At 35.9% G+C, this 15,983-nt stretch overlaps 1 protein-coding gene across 2 annotated transcripts; it reads right to left on the bottom strand.

The window, feature by feature from the left end:
- Positions 1 to 616: 616 nt before the first annotated feature.
- Positions 617 to 12,036, bottom strand: acvr1l (activin A receptor, type 1 like). 2 transcript variants are annotated; one of them, XM_051130539.1, is made up of 12 exons: positions 11,894 to 12,036; positions 10,747 to 10,822; positions 10,342 to 10,446; positions 10,116 to 10,195; positions 8,089 to 8,340; positions 7,572 to 7,786; positions 6,495 to 6,594; positions 5,404 to 5,550; positions 5,021 to 5,296; positions 4,675 to 4,872; positions 4,414 to 4,544; positions 617 to 3,055 (listed from the first exon to the last, which is right to left on the bottom strand). In XM_051130539.1, exons 4-12 carry the CDS (start codon positions 10,180 to 10,182, stop codon positions 2,921 to 2,923), a joined length of 1,521 nt encoding a protein of 506 aa, XP_050986496.1. In that variant the 5' UTR covers positions 10,183 to 10,195; positions 10,342 to 10,446; positions 10,747 to 10,822; positions 11,894 to 12,036; the 3' UTR covers positions 617 to 2,920. The 2 variants fall into 2 exon arrangements, with proteins under 2 accessions (XP_050986496.1, XP_050986488.1); XM_051130531.1 differs by lacking the exon at positions 10,342 to 10,446.
- Between the last annotated feature and the right edge of the window lie 3,947 nt (positions 12,037 to 15,983).

Raw genomic sequence — 15,983 nt, 5'->3', positions numbered from 1 at the left:
TTTGAAGCAGTGATTCAGAGATTGTGTCAAACTGCCAAAATCATGAGGTTTTCCGCAAAGAAGGCTTTATGTCATAACTTTGAAAATTTCAGTGGATCTCCTAATCCAGGGGTCACCAGACCCAGTCCTGGAGGGCCACTGTCCCTGCAGAGTTTAGCTCCAACCCTAATCAAACACACCTGAACCAGCTAATCAAGGTCTTACTAGGTACTTGAAACTTCCAGGCAAGTGTGTTGAGGAAAATGGGAGGTAAACTCTGCAGGACACCGGCCCTCCAGGAACAAGTTTGGTGACCCCTGTCGTAACCCATGAACCAGTGTCTGTGTGGCTTTTTACCTGATCTCAGATCAGTTTTACAAATGTGTAGCGATTAGCTTAGATGAAGTATGTTATGATGTGCTCACTCACTGTTCAAATTTTGTGCATTTTGAAGAAAACCACATAGCATTGAAATTTTTGAGCAGTCATAAAAACATTGGTGTTTGGGAAAGAACTAACTTACCTGTTTGTTGAATGGCATACAGTAAGAAATTCAATTTTGTTTGATGGTGTATTGTGAAGATCATCTACAAAAATGTAGCTTTAGACAAATGAAACAAGCACTGAATTCTTTAAATTAAAAGCCCAGCATGAGATTTTATTTTTTATTATGTAAATACACCACATTGTGTCTAATGTTCCGCACCAACAAAAAAATGGTTAAATCCATTTAGACAATAAAATAATATTTTGGTTAACAATGGCTGATGCCTTTTTAATGGAATAAATATTTTTTCCCCCTCTCATCATGTACAAATCAATTCATAAAGGATCCGTCCATCATGCTAAATGGAAAACAATATCTGAAAGAAAGCTGTGAAACTACATTTGAAGCTTTTTCAGAGCCAATTTTTAAAGACAGTCACTAAAGGAGTCTACAACTGATCTTGCATCTGCAAGTCGGTTGGCATTTAGGTTCCTCATTAGCTTTAGTCGCCGTACGACCAGCTATAAAAGCATAAATATCAGAGAGAGGCTGCAGACCTCCCGTAAACATCACCACAGATAAGAAGGTCATTTCCCAGTAGACTCGGACAATAGGAAACCTTTCCCAAGGCTTCATTTAGCTCATCTCTCTGTGCAGGAAAACTCAAGACAGATGCATGATAAAGACAGAAAGCATTATCACAGCATGGGCAACCTTTTGTAAAGCACAAGGACATGACAGAAAACCCATTCCACCATTGTAATGAATGAAAAGAGCAGGTTTGTTTTTAATTCATAACTGTCTTGCATTTATATTCCAGTAACATACATATGGGTTCTTCATTATAACATATTCACAGTTCATAATGCAACAATTCCTGTAGTCTAATTCCTAACATCGTTCCCCTGTAGAACACAAATATGTAAACGTTCATCCATTTCGGGGAGAGCAAAAGTGACCAGTGTTGAGCGGTACAAAGCCGTCTCATGTAGTGTGTCATGACAGCAACAAATTTTTAATAAAACGTCACGCAACTCAACCCAAACCAAAAGCGACGTACACAAACCATTTCGACTTGGGGTGTAACGATAGTGTTTTCCTTTGTAAACCTCATAAATCCTATATTAGAGTGACGCTGCACTTTTAAATAGTCAAAAATGTTTAAAAATCATCAGCATTCTCTTGGTTCATGGCGTATGTTGATACAAAAGTGTCAAAAAGCGTGAGGGTAAACAAATATGCAAATTCACAAAACTGTCTGACTATGACTAGCTGTTAGTGTGTTGACACGTCACCTTGAACACACGTAAGTAGGGTTTTGTACATGACATTAGCAAATAATTCAGGCCCTACTGGACAGCGGCTGATTGTCAGTGAAGAAACATCAAGTATGCATGCCGGTGAGGGCAAAGAGAAAGACGAACTGCTACAAAAAAGCACTACGATGTGCTACAATGGCTTTTGTCAGGCAGGCATAGAGGCAACAGGTCAAAAAAAGGCCTTGTGTCAAAGGAAGCCCTCATGGGGTGCTATGAGCATGACTAGACTGGGAGTAAAGGGATAGTTCACACACAAAAATAAATTCTCATTCTCATGTCGATCCATAACCCATATGACCTTGTTTCATATGTTCCTTTCACTTTCAGGCAGACTGACCGTCCCTGGTGACTATATGCACTCGCTGTATGGAAAAAGAGCAGCATGGAAACATCTTTTTTTGTGTTTTAAAGAAAAAGGTACGTTATTAAAGTTTGAAATGACATGACTGATGACAGATTTTTTCATTTTTGGGTGAACTATCCCTCTAATCACTCTATTCTGATCATAAACGGGCCTAATTAAAGACACTAGTTTGTAGTTCTCTACTGTACATAGTGGCATTTTGTAACCAAAGAGCTTTATAACACAAGTCAACTACAGCAAATTCAGAAACTGACTGACTTTCGCCTATTTATCTACAAGAACCTTTGAAAAGCTCAAAAACATCTGATTTCTAAAAGCAAGTGACATTACAGCTATAAAGTTCTTCTGGTTGTAATAAGAATCATGCGCACACATACACACACTCACTACGGGTACTGATTGCATTTCAGCGTGTGTATCCTCTTCGTTTTTTTCTGAAAAGTACAAATCTTTAAAGTCTGCCAATGGTTAAATAGACAACGCGATGGCGCAAAAAAAAAATTCTGTGATGGAGGGTTTCAAGGCCTGTCAGACCGTGTCCGTATTTTTCTCCTTTACGTTGTTTCTGGAGGGGAAATGGAAGTCCCACTTGGAAAAATGATCCATAAAAGAGCGTAATTCTCTATAAAAAGTTTTTAGGCCAATGGACAGGAAGAACAAAGCGAATAAACAGCATGTTAGAGTTGGGACAGATGCCAGCGCTTGATTCCGACGGTCTGGTTACACACAGTGTCTGTTTAATGAGCGGGCGAGCGGTCAGTAGTTCTCTCCTCAGCAGTCGGTTTTGCCCTTCTCCAGTGAGCTGTGGATTTTATCCAGAGTCTTTTTGATGCGCAGGGCAGTGAGTCGAGCCGAGGGGTTCTGGTACCAGCACTCTTTCATCAGCTTCACTAGAGCAGACAGGGTCTGTGACCACACAAAAACATTTGTTTTCAGATCATAGGCAGGATCTCCTGTCGACTACAAATGTTAACATTTACAGTTGAAGTCGAAAGTTTACATACACCTTGCAGAGTCTGTTTTTGATTTTACCAAAATGCATGATGTTTTTTATTTAGTAATCTGACCTGAATAAGATTTCACATAAAAGACGTTTACACATAGTCCACAAGAGAAAATAGAGCTGTACTGTTACCTGAATGATCCACAGCTGTGCTTTTTATTTTACTTTTTTAGTGACAGCTGTTTACAGATCTCAAAATCATACAGTCATTGTTTGAAAGCGTTCAAATACACAAAAATGCTGAAAAACCACAGAATCTGTGGGACCCAAAAGATTTTCCTGAAGAACAGCAGGCAGTATAACTGTTCAGGACAAACAAGGGAGTCATAAACAACTATCACTAAAAAAAAAAAATCAAGCCTATGTAAACTTTTGAACAGGGTCATTTTTATAAATTCAACTATTATTTTCTCTTGTGGATTCTTGTGGATTATGTAAGACATGTAAAAGTCTTTTATGTGAAATAACTTTATGTGAAATTCAGGTCTTAAATTCTATCAGTTGTAAAGTTTTAGTTAGAATAGTTTGAAGGATCATAATTGATTATAAACACAAGTAGGCTATGAAAGCACACTAATGAGTAGATGAGTTCTCCTGTTTGATGTGATGAAATTTAAAGGGCTAGTTCACACAAAAATGAAAATTCTGTCATTAATTACTCACCTTCATGTTCCAAATCCATAGCACCTTTGTTCATCTTCAGAACACAAATTACGTTTTTTTTTTTTTAAATCCAAAAGCTTTCTGACCCTACATAGACAGCAAAGCAACTCCCATGTTTGAGGCCGAGAATGGTAATAAGGACATCGTTAAAATAGTCCATGTGACATCAGTGGTTCAACCTTAATTTTATTAATTGTTGAATAAAGTCTGTATTTTTGCTTTCTTTGCACACAAAAGTATTCTTGTAGCTTCATAACATTAAGGTTGAATCACTGATGTCACATTGGACTATTTTAAGGGTCAGAAAGCTCATGGATTTCATCAAAATTATCTTAATTTATGTTCTGAAGATGGACAAAGGTCTTACTTGTTTGGAATGACATGAGGATGAGTAATCAATGATAGAATTTTTATTTTTAGTTTAAATTTTCATATCCCTGTAATGCATCTCAGGCATTCAACTATAAACTCAAACGAACTGGAAGTGCAAAAATGTGAACTCATTTCTGGATTTTAGGACTCATTCCTTCAGTACAAGTGTATGAGAGTAAGGTAAACATGTTTACAGGAATACAGAGACTGTCTCATCAGTACTTACGGGATCTGAAAACCAGCGGTTGGGAATGAATGGCCTTTGTTGCTCCACACAAACCACTTTCCTCATGTCGTCAAAGCTGGGGTCATTAGGCACCAGGTCATAGAAAGGCGGCTTGTATTCTTCTACAATTCCTGTAAGATCACAGTGGATGAAAAAAAAAATAAGTCACTGAGCATTTATTTGGAGAACAATCTGATCTACATTGTCCTTAAATGCTGGCAAAATAGTGCAATATTTTTGAACAGAGTCCAGTGAGCTGACCATTACTGATGGTTCTGCGAGCGATCTCCCACAGCACCAACCCAAAGGCCCAGATATCCACCCTCTTATAGGCATCAAAACAGTCTGTCTGAATAGTTTCATCCAGAACCTCTGGTGCCATGTAGCGCTTAGTTCCCACTTTAGGATTGTTGCCCACATCCAGCTGATTATCAGACTGCGTGTGTGTTACTGCAAGACCTACAAAGAGATACAAGCAGAAGTGGAAAATCAATGGACTGTCTATATGTAAAACTATTTTCATTCAAAAATTTTGGGTCGGTAAAAAAAAAAAAAAAAACGTATGATATTTATGATTAAAAAAAAAAAATTGCTTGTCAGAAATTACCCAGGTCAGCGATGCAGCACTGCAGATCTTTCTTCACCAGTATGTTCTTGCTCTTCAGGTCTCTGTGAGCGATGGCCGGTTTGCCCTCGGTGCCAAAGATCTCCGTGTGCAGGTGCACCAGCCCGCTGGCTACTGACGCCGCCATGTGCAGTCCATCTGCCATCTCCACGGCAACACGCTGCAGGTAGTCATAGAGCGAGCCGTTCTCGTGGTAGTGTGTGATGAGCCACAGCTGAGTGCTAGAGTTTCGGGAGGTCATATCAGAAGCCATGAAACCTGCAAAGAAGAGTTTAAAATAACATTACCCTGCTCTTTTATTTGTTCTAGCAATTCTTTTACTTAAAAGAAGCTATTGTCTGAGATAAAAAATACGTCTGACTCACCTAATATATTTTCATGTCGTAGTAGAACAGTGTTGTATATTTCTGTCTCTCTAAACCATGACTTCTCATCTCTGGAGGAGAAGATTTTCACAGCTACATTCTCTCCTTGCCACTGGCCTCTCCACACTTCCCCATACCGTCCTTTGCCTGAGTACACAGAAATCATATTGCATACATCAATGTCTGTAACTTACATTTTACTAAACAGAAATTAGATAATTGTGACCCTGGACAACATAACCATAAGGGTCAATTTTTTGAAATCTAAAATAAATAAGCTTTCCATTTATGTATGGTTTGTTAGTATAGGACAATATTTGGCCAAGATATTTGAAAATCTGGTGTGTAAAAAAAAAAAATCTAAATATTGAGAAAGTTGCCTTTAAATCAATGCATATTACTAATCAGAAATTAAGTTTAGATATATTTACTGCAGGAAATGTACAAAATATTTTCATGGAACATGATCTTTACTTAATATCCTGATGGTTTTTGGCATAAAAGAAAAATCGATAATTTAGACCCATACAATGTATTTTTGGCTATTGCTACAAATATACCCGTGCTTCTTAAAGGAGAAGTCCACTTCCAAAACAAAGATTCACATATAATGTACTCACCCCTTGTCATCCAAGATGTTTTTCTTTCTTCAGTCGTAAAGAAATTTTGTTTTTCTCCATATAATGGACTGATATGGTGCCCCGATTTTCAGCTTCCAAAATGCAGTTTAAATGCAGCTTCAAACGGCATTTACAACCACATTTGGGATCGTTCGAAGTCGCACTTAAACTGCATTTTGGAAGTTCAAAATCAGGGCACCATATCAGTCCATTATATGGAGAAAAATGAAATGTTTCCCTCAAAAAACAGAATTTCTTTATGACTGAAGAAAGAAAGACATGAACATCTTGGATGACTAGGGGGTGAGTAAATTACTTGTAAATTGTTGTTCTGGAAGTGGACTTCTCCTTTAAGACTGGTTTGTGCTCCAGGGTCACAAATGTGTAATTTATTGTAAAGACAGCAGAACACTTCTAGAGACAGATTTTGTAGTCATCTATGTACTAAGGACATCCTTTGATTTCACTTACCGACACACTCCACCAGGCTAATCTGCCGTGCAACCGTCCTCTGCACCAGAAAGGGCAGTCCTGAACCACTGCCTGATGTGCAGGAATGATCCATCAGATCCTAGAAAACAACACTAGACCGATGAGTCCTTATCTAAACATTAAAGACTGAATACAGAACAACTTCAGCTAAACCACTGCAACATTCACCACCATTCAAAAGTCTGAGGTGAGTATGATTTTTTTTGTTTTTGAAAGAAACTGATACTTTTATTCAGCAATGATGCATTCGTTTGATCAAAAGTGACAGTGAAGACATTTACACTGTTACACAAAAATTCTATTTCAAATAAAATCTATTCTTTTAAACATTCTATTCTTCAGAGAATCACAAACGTATTATGGTTTTCACAAAAATATAAAGTACAACTGTTTTCAACATTAATAATAATAATAATAATAATAAATGTTTCTTGAGCACCAAAACAACATATTAGAATTATTTTTTTATGAAGACTGGAGTGACGATGCTGAAATTTAAGTTTTGCCATCAAAGGGATAATTTACATTTTAAAATGTTAAAATAGAAAAATATAATTGTAATAATATTTCACAGTGTGACCCTGGACAACAAAACTAGGCATAAGTAGCACGGGTATATTTGTAGCAATAGCCAACAATACGTTGTATGGGTCAAAATTAGACATTTTTCTTTTATGCCAAAAATCATTAGGATATTAAGTAAAGTTCCATGAAAACGTTTAGTAAATTTCCTATCGTAATTTTATCAAAACTTAATTTTTGATTAGTGATATGAATAGCTAAGAACTTCAACTTCACTTGGACACCTTTAAAGGCGATTATTTTTTTTTGTGGTCCAGGGTCACATATTACTGTTTTAAAAGTTTTTTTTTTTTTTTTTTTAAATCAACCCCAAACTTTCAAATGGTAGTGATAATTTAGGAATCATGAGTGAACTTTCCATTATAATTATTCACTTTTTTTTTTTTTTTTTTTTTTTTTTAACATTTTCTATACTAGCTCGGATATTTAGAAAATATTAAGAAACCTTTTTTGTAAAATATAGAAGTGAAATACCGCAAGTGTGCTGTCTCCGACATTAGATGCAATGAGCCCGTCTATGGCCCCCTGCTCAGTGTCGAACTCATGCAGTCTTTCCAGACGCCCGTGATGGAGTCTACGACACACCAGCAAAGCCAGCACAGACAGCAAACCCAGAACCACAAACGGACCCAACACAAAGAGAACCAACATCTCCACACGATAATGCACAGCTGCCTCTCCTTCTGGACCTTTTCAGAGACACATATTTTAATTGTTTTCTTTTTTTTTTGGAAAGCAAAACTAATTTGTTAGAATGTATTCAACTATTAAGTTACATAAATCCATGAAGTAAATAATTAATAGAATAAAATAATAATTGAGCTCAAAGATGGCCCAGTGATTTTTAGATGACAATTTAATGAAGGAAAAAAAAAAGTATTTAAAAAAAAAAAAAAAATTATATACATTTTACTTTTTATGGCTAAAATACTTTTTATGGTATAAGATTATGAAACAACGACTTGAATTTGTAAAGAATGAATTGACTTACTTGTCAGCAGTAGTCGAAGAAGGGTCTCTCTGGAGACGTTGGCGTTGCACATGTGTTGGGAGCAGCATTCTACGACATAACTAGCAGAGGGTGTTGCAGAGCAGGTCATGCGTTTGCTCTCCGGCCCGACAAGGCAGCCACGTTTAAATGTTGTCACATCGTTGCTAATGATAACAGAGGTGTAACACTGGTCTCCAGTACACTGCTGCTCATTACAGTCGCTGCCGACACACATGCAGTCAATGGAGACATCTGGAGAAAGACAGAAAACAGAAAGTCAGGAAGTTATATCATAAATGAAGGAAAAAAGGGACTCAGTCTGTAGCCATTTGTCAGTTGTCGCCAGCTGCAAAAACTCTGGGAACAATGAAATTAATTAAGGAAGAGCAGCATGACGCCAGACCTCACAGACGAGACTCTCTCCGCCTGATAACTGAGACTGTTTTCTTCCCTTCTCCCTGCCTTCATTTCCTGTGACACTGAACTCTGTCGACTTTACAAATTGGCTACACAGAATAAAGGCCAGAGAGCATCAGTGACACAGATCAATTAACCCAGCATTCATGTTTTATGCTCTCCGTGAGACATGCTAACAGAGCCTGAGGAGAGAGGACAATGACACCTAATGAAAGTACAACTTTGACTAGATATACCAAACCTACTGTGTTATGGCTGGATGTTTTGACTGTGACTTTGTGCACAAAAATGGCAAAAGTTGGTTGACATTGGCAGCTCCATTTTCATTGGCTGGCTTCTATGCTATTTCCAGCTGCCAAAATGAAATATATATTATCTGTTCTGCCTTAAAGGGATAGTACATCCATATATGTGTAATGTTTTTAAAGTCTCTTCTACTCACCAAGCCTGCATTTATTTGATCCAGAGTGCAGCAAGAACAGTACAGTTTTGTAATATTTTTACTATTTAAACTGTTTTCTATTTGAATATATTTGAAAATTTAATTTATTCCTGTGATTTCAAAGCTGAATTTTTAGCATCATTACTCCAGTCACATGATCCTTCAGAAATTATTCTAATATTCTGATTTGCTGCTCAAAAACATTTATTCTTCTTATTTTTTTTATGCTGAAAACAGTAGGTTTTTTTTAGGTTTCTTTCATTGTTCTTCAGAAGAACAGCATTTGTCTGAAATAGAAATCTTTTGTAACACTATAAATGCCTTTATTTAATTTAAAGCATCCTTGCTAAATAGAAGTATTCATTTCTATATTTCCCAAAAAAATTATACTGACTCCAAGCTTTTGAGTGGTTACAAAAGCTTTTTTTTTTTTTTTTTTTTTTCAGATAGATGCTGATCTTTGAATCTTTCTATTCATCAAAGAATCCTGAAAAAAAAATGTATACACCTGTTTTAAATATTTATACTACTACTACTACTACTACTACTACTACTAATTAATGTTTCTTGAACAGCAAATCAGCATATTGTAATGACTTCTGAAGGATCATGAAAATATAGCTTTGATCACAGGAATATATTTAAATAGAAAACAGTTTTTTTTTTAAATAGTAAAAATATTTAAAAAATTGTACTGTTTTTGCTGTACTGTTTAATACAGGCTTGGTTAACAGAATAAAACTTCTTTAAAAAAACATCACAAAATCTTACTGTTCAAATACTTATGACTGGTAGTGTATTTGAAAATGTAATTTACTCCTGTGACAGCAAAGCTGAATTTCATTAGCCAATACTCCAGCTTTCAGTGTCACATGATCCTTCAGAAATCATTTTAATATGCTGATTTGATGCTCAAGAAATATTTTATATTTTACAATTAAAAAAAAGAATTGAAAAGGACTTTATCCTTGATTACGTTTTTATTTCTTTAAAATAAAGTACTCCTAAGAACTACCCACATCACATATAAAATAATCTAATAAAGATAAATAATAATTATTATTATTAATAATAATAATAATAATAATAATAATACTATGCAACAATGAGATAAAATGTAATTTAAGGAAAAAAAATTAAAAAGGATTTATGTTCCCCAGCTCTTTACCTTTAGCTGATGTCCGTAAGAACTGAAGCAGGAATAGGACGATGATTCGGGTACTGCAATGCCCCATTTGGTTCACTGCACTGAAAGAAAAGCAAGGTGTTACAAATGCACATTTAAACCAAGAAACACCACAAATCACCTGCTTAGTTTAAAAGTTCTACAGAACAGTGGGCCAGAATCAACTGCCAATAAGAGAACAGAACCACAAAGATGACGGCTTAATTACATTTTTTAGAGAGTGCAGCTGTGCTCTGCCTCTCTCTCCTGCCACAAATATTTCCGCACACACAGTGTGTGCACGCGCGTGTGTGTGTCAGACAGGGGGCCGTCCCTATGGCAACCGAGGAGAGAGAGATGCCCATTATGGAGTGACATCAAAGACAGTGGAGGAGCACTTTAGAAGAGGCAAAAAGGAACAAGCATTTTGGGGGTGTAGGACTCACCATTATGGTGTAATATTCAAGGACACAATTCACAAGGACATCATGACTAATTATAGACTACGAGTCCTTGAAAACTGACTTTTAAATGGTGTAGCTTCTTTTTATTCAATGCCTCCTTAATCCTGCCAAAATCCTTTCAAAATGATCCAAAATGCAATTTTACACAAAAGTGACAAGGACAGTCTTACTTGTACAACTCCTCAGGTGACTCTCAGCACTGCCTTTTAGTATGCGCACAGCCAGACTATTTCTTTCCATTGGATCCTAAAAAAAGATGATTGAAACCAAAGCAGCATGTTAAACTTTTTCCACAGCAGTGCCTTACTCATGGGCATTTTTTCAGGAACAGAGAGTGACAGGATAAGAGGGGTGCCTGGAAGTCTTTGCACACTGATAGTAAGAGAGCTGGAACTGACTCATGGCTTGATTCCCTTTTGCTGCTCCCAATATTAACACAAGTTTCTGCAAATGCAAAGGATCCCAACAATACTCCTATTTTGCATTTTTCTGAATTAATAGTGTTTTTTCATTCAAAATTATATCATTAGCTTTTCAATTTGAGTAAAAATTCAGAAAACTGCAGTTTTATTTTTATATAATAACATTGTGGTTCAGTTGATATGAGAGAACCTTAAATAGTAATAATTTAGAAATATCCACTTTACATTGTGAAATCATACTTTCTTTGAAATTCTACATAGTGATTTCTACTTTTTAAATTTTTCCAAAAGCTTTCACGTTGTCTCAGTTGGATTCTCAGCAACCTGAACGAATTACATAGTGTTCATTTTAATTTTACACACACAAGTAACAATTTTGCAGCCAGCAGCTGGATATTTCAAGGTTTTTAGTGACGAAAAACGTAAAAACGGAGTGAGCTTTTATTATGATCTACGATTCTCACAGGCAACAAAACAATCAAAATGACTGTCATTCAATGAATTACACATAGACCTGTTAACAGACTTTTTTTTACCAGCTGATTAACTAATCATAACATAACATAAGGCTAATAATAATATAAGGCTCTTGTATTAAAGAACCTGGGTGACAATAACACTACAGATGATCTGCTTTCCCAGATACAAGTCCTTACAATATTATCAGATCTCCTACAGTAACGATCCAAACACATACAACACAAAACAACAACAAAAACATAAAATAACACGCAAAAACTGAAGCTGTCGACATATCATAATAACGTCTCCATTATAACTGTATCTAATAATCGGCCTGTTTGCAGCAGCTGTGCTAACTGTGCTAACACCGACCATTGTTTACTCGCCGCGTTTATTTCCAACAAATCAAAGTGGCATTAAAGACGGCTTTTACCTTTAGCTGCGATGTAGATTCATGTTTGTGTTAATGTTCCCCGTTTTTACTGTTTTATTCGATGTCGTGTTTCAGGCGCTGACAGACTGTCTGCCGCCACCCAGAGAGACTGAAAAGACTGCGCCGTGACGTCACCATAAACAAGTGACGCGCCAGAGCATTGTGGGATACCGCAGTCCGCCGAATGGAAGTGCCCGAATCGTTAAAATAACTTTGACAACGTTTGGGCAAAACGTTTTTGGCTCAACCTCAAGAAGCAAGAGTGTTCACTATTGATAGAGTGCATACTTTTCTTTTTAATAATAATATATTTAAATATATATATATATTTAAAGGAATTTCGTCAAAGTTGCTATTAGCTCTATTAGTGAATGCAGTGTATTAAATATTAAGCAACTTTTAAAGTGATACAAACATGAGATGATATTAAAGGAATAAACCACCCAAAAATAAAAAAAATTGCTGAAAATGTACTGACCCTCAGGATTCCAAGATGTAGATTAATTAGTTTCTTGATCAGAACAGCGTTATTATTATGTATTATGCGCTTTATTTTGACCAGAAGCAAGTTTGAAGTTAAAACGCCTTAATGATGGACAGGGGCGTCGCTAGGGCTAATCATCCGAAAGTTTTTACTCCAGCCCCGAAAGATTTTTTGCACGGCCCTATGATTTCCACGGAATTTGACAAAGTTTGAATTATTTAATCAAAAGTTGGTCATTAAACTTAAATCAAGTCGTGATATGGACTGGTATCTGTGAATATTATGCTGCAAAAGACTATTTAAATATGAATCCTGCATGTTCTGTGTGTCTTTTTATGAATGAACTGCACGGATGCGCGGTTTCGTTTTCTAATGTAATACTGACACGCGCAGTGATTTCAGCGTGTGTCGTTTCACTAAATGAGGACATATACATTAACAACATCTCCAGAACTGCTCTGAGAGTCACTTCATGAGCATTTCACTGTTTAATTTGAGTAAAACAAGCGTCAAATATATACACAGAAATGTAAAGGTATTCACGGCAAGTCGGCAACCCGTCAAAATAAAAGTTCAGTTTAACTTTATTAATCATTCAGTATAATGTACGTGCCTACTACTACTACTACTACTACTACTATTAATTAATAAAATTAATAAAAGTGTAAATTTTTTTTTTCACGCAATATTTCTTCCATGTTTAACATTTTAATAGTAAATCCCCTTTATTTGCCAAAAATAAAATATAATTTTCATTAAAACATCAATTAAATCAATATTTTATACCTGATAACGAGAAAAATACACAACACAGAATTCCATAAGGCTATTGTAAAAATAAATAAAAGATGTTTTTATGCATTCAAATAAACAGACATGCTAAAACATATTTGGTAACAGTAAAACGTAAAGTGAAAAAAATAAATAAATAAACCTAGTTCCTAAACATGTAATATTCCTTAACTTTTAATAAATTGACGGTAAATTGTATAAGATTCATGGTTTTAATTAATTACACATGATTAAATACATTTTGATTAATAAAGTTAAATTTGACCATTAAAAAGAAGACCAGAAAAATGAAAACAGAATTTGAAAAAAATAAAATAATATAAAATAAAATAAAACGGAATTTGGGGAAAAAAATAGGGCCCTATTTTTGCATGCAACTATATATTTGTTACAGTTATAAATACATTTTCAAATGTATTATTTTATTTGTCTAACATATTTTTGTAATGCTATAATTTTGTTATAATACTTTGATATGTTTGCTATTTGCAGTGATTACTATTTACTATTGTTAATAGTGTGACAAGGTCTTTAACACCCAGTTTAATGCCCCCGGATCCACCTAGAAGTATCCAGGTTCAACCACTTGTGTCTAACAAAATCTTATGTGAGCATGATGTGAGCTCCCACCAACTACCACTAGCCCCTGATGTTTTAGCACCAGCCCCGGATGTTTTAAAATCCTAGAAACGCCCCTGATGATGGATTTGCTTTTTTTTTTTCTTTTTAGAAACACACTGCTTTTACTTGACAAGACTGGAAAATTGTGGATTATTGTGATGTTTTTATGAGCTGTTTGGACTCTTTTTTGAGTCATTTGACATTTTTGGGTGAACTATTTCATTACAGCAAATCTTAAAAGATCCATATTACAGCAAAATAAAGATGCTGAGGGTTTGCACTTACATCACAGTTTGGTCAGTTACCAGGATGCCCCGTCATATTGGTGATACTCGGATGTAAACAACAGCATTGTGTGGTTAACGTACTAATGAACACGTTGTTCTGCTAATTTCTGCTGTCTAAACCACAGAAAAAAATGTGGGAAGCTGCTAAATCATATAGAGAAGGACTTAGTAAGCAAAACAGGCCACAATATTTTGACAAACTAAAGTTAATAGGTGGTAAAGATACGTAAAAGCAGTATTAATTAAGATATTAGCCTAATATTTCACCTACCTGACTGGAATTTATAAAAACAAACATGAATGTTGTTGAGATTCTTGCCCTGGAAATCCTGGTTCAGTTTGTCCAACCACAAATGCCTTTTGGCAGTCTGTAGTACTTCAAATGTTTTTTTTTTTTTTTTGGTTCAACCGATTAGTATAACCCAAAGCTCAGCAGCAACAATCAGCAAAATTTGTGAGTTCAGTTTGGTTCAGTGGCATTTTTTGCGCTCAGTGCCACCAATATGGCCGATTGATGCCGCATCGGGAAAACACTCTATACATAACTGTTACACACAATACTAAAGCACACCCGACAGCATCAAACTTTAAGAAATTTATATAAAACCTGGTCTTACAATACCTCACCTCCAAATGTACAATTGTAGGTAATGTTCATCAGTTCAATGTACTGTACCAATTTACCTAAAAGTGTATCATCATTTTTAATTAATGTTTACAAACTGTTAGAGAGACGCACGCATAGCTGCTTAAGAAAGCAAAATGTCCTTGCCATGATAGGAGTCAAGGAGCTAGTGGCCTGACAGTTTTTTTGTTCTAAAATAGCTTGTTGATTAATGGCCATGTCATTTTCTATATGGGGAAAAAAGGATAGGGAGTCAGGGGCACCGAAGGGCAGGGAGATAAGGCGTCTGACGGCCCTCAAGTGACTAGCCACAATTCCGTTCTACTCAATATCATAGATTTTTCATGTATAATCAATGCAGTGCAATTTTTTAGGCTGTTTATGGCACTGAGGTCAATGTTGTGTGGAACACAATTACACCTCTGGGGGAAATACATTCTTGTTTTTTTCCTCCAACATGAAAAACAAAGGAATATATTTGGTTATTGCATATATAGCATTCAAAACATTAAACCAGCTGGTTTTTTTAAGCCGTTGTTTGTATTTATGTTATTTTGTCAATCAATATTTTTTCTTGCATTTTGCATTTATTTTATGTATCTTTTTGGATTTTGTATTGTTTTGGCCACACTTCAATGTCTATGTATGTGTAGCTTCACAGGTTTGTTTTTGGCTCTGAAATGCTGTCTTCGATCTCACAGATGACTCGTGTCTCTTTTAATAAAGCATTGATTATGCGGAAGGTGACATGAGAATTAGGATGCAGAGTATGTATCAAGTGACCTATATGCTTCCTCAATTGCATAGTGGCACAAAAGAATCTCCTGTTGCTCCTCCATCCATATCTCCAATCAAACTTGGCTTGTTTCGGACCTTTGGTTTAATCTTGAGGGGCTTTAGAAGCTGCCCACAAAAAGCTATTGTATCTTACTTAATTATAACCCCAGAAATGATCTGACCTGTCCGGTGCCAGGTGCAGTGAAGTGTGCAAAAGCTTGCATGCCATGAGGTCCCATTGGATAAGGAAAGAAACACTAGATGCCCAACGTGATCAGAGAAGTGGAAAAAAACCTGACAATGTTAGATGTGAAAAAAAAAAACTTTGGTAAAGACCTAATGGAAAGTTTTTCCCTCCCCTCTTGGTTTCTGAGACTTCTGGGTACCCTAAAAAGGGAGCAATATGAGCCCCAAGCCTTTTTTTTTTTTTGTCTTTTTACTTTTTTTAACTTTACTTCCCACACCACCCCTCTGAGTCTGAGCACATTTGGAAGGTTACTGTTC

The sequence above is a fragment of the Labeo rohita genome, chromosome 2, assembly GCF_022985175.1.
Source record: "Labeo rohita strain BAU-BD-2019 chromosome 2, IGBB_LRoh.1.0, whole genome shotgun sequence".
Taxonomy (NCBI): Eukaryota; Metazoa; Chordata; class Actinopteri; order Cypriniformes; family Cyprinidae; genus Labeo; species Labeo rohita.
This window is presented reverse-complemented; position numbering and strand designations above follow the sequence as displayed.

Excerpts from the sequence above, each read along its gene's own strand:
- acvr1l (XM_051130539.1), bottom strand. The coding sequence starts at position 10,182 with ATGGGGCATTGCAGTACCCGAATCATCGTCCTATTCCTGCTTCAGTTC. Across the intron at positions 6,595-7,571 it reads TCGGAGACAGCACACTTGCG|GATCTGATGGATCATTCCTG; the intron begins GTATTTCACTTC and ends GTTGTTTTCTAG. Across the intron at positions 3,056-4,413 it reads ACCGCTGGTTTTCAGATCCC|ACCCTGTCTGCTCTAGTGAA; the intron begins GTAAGTACTGAT and ends GTGTGGTCACAG.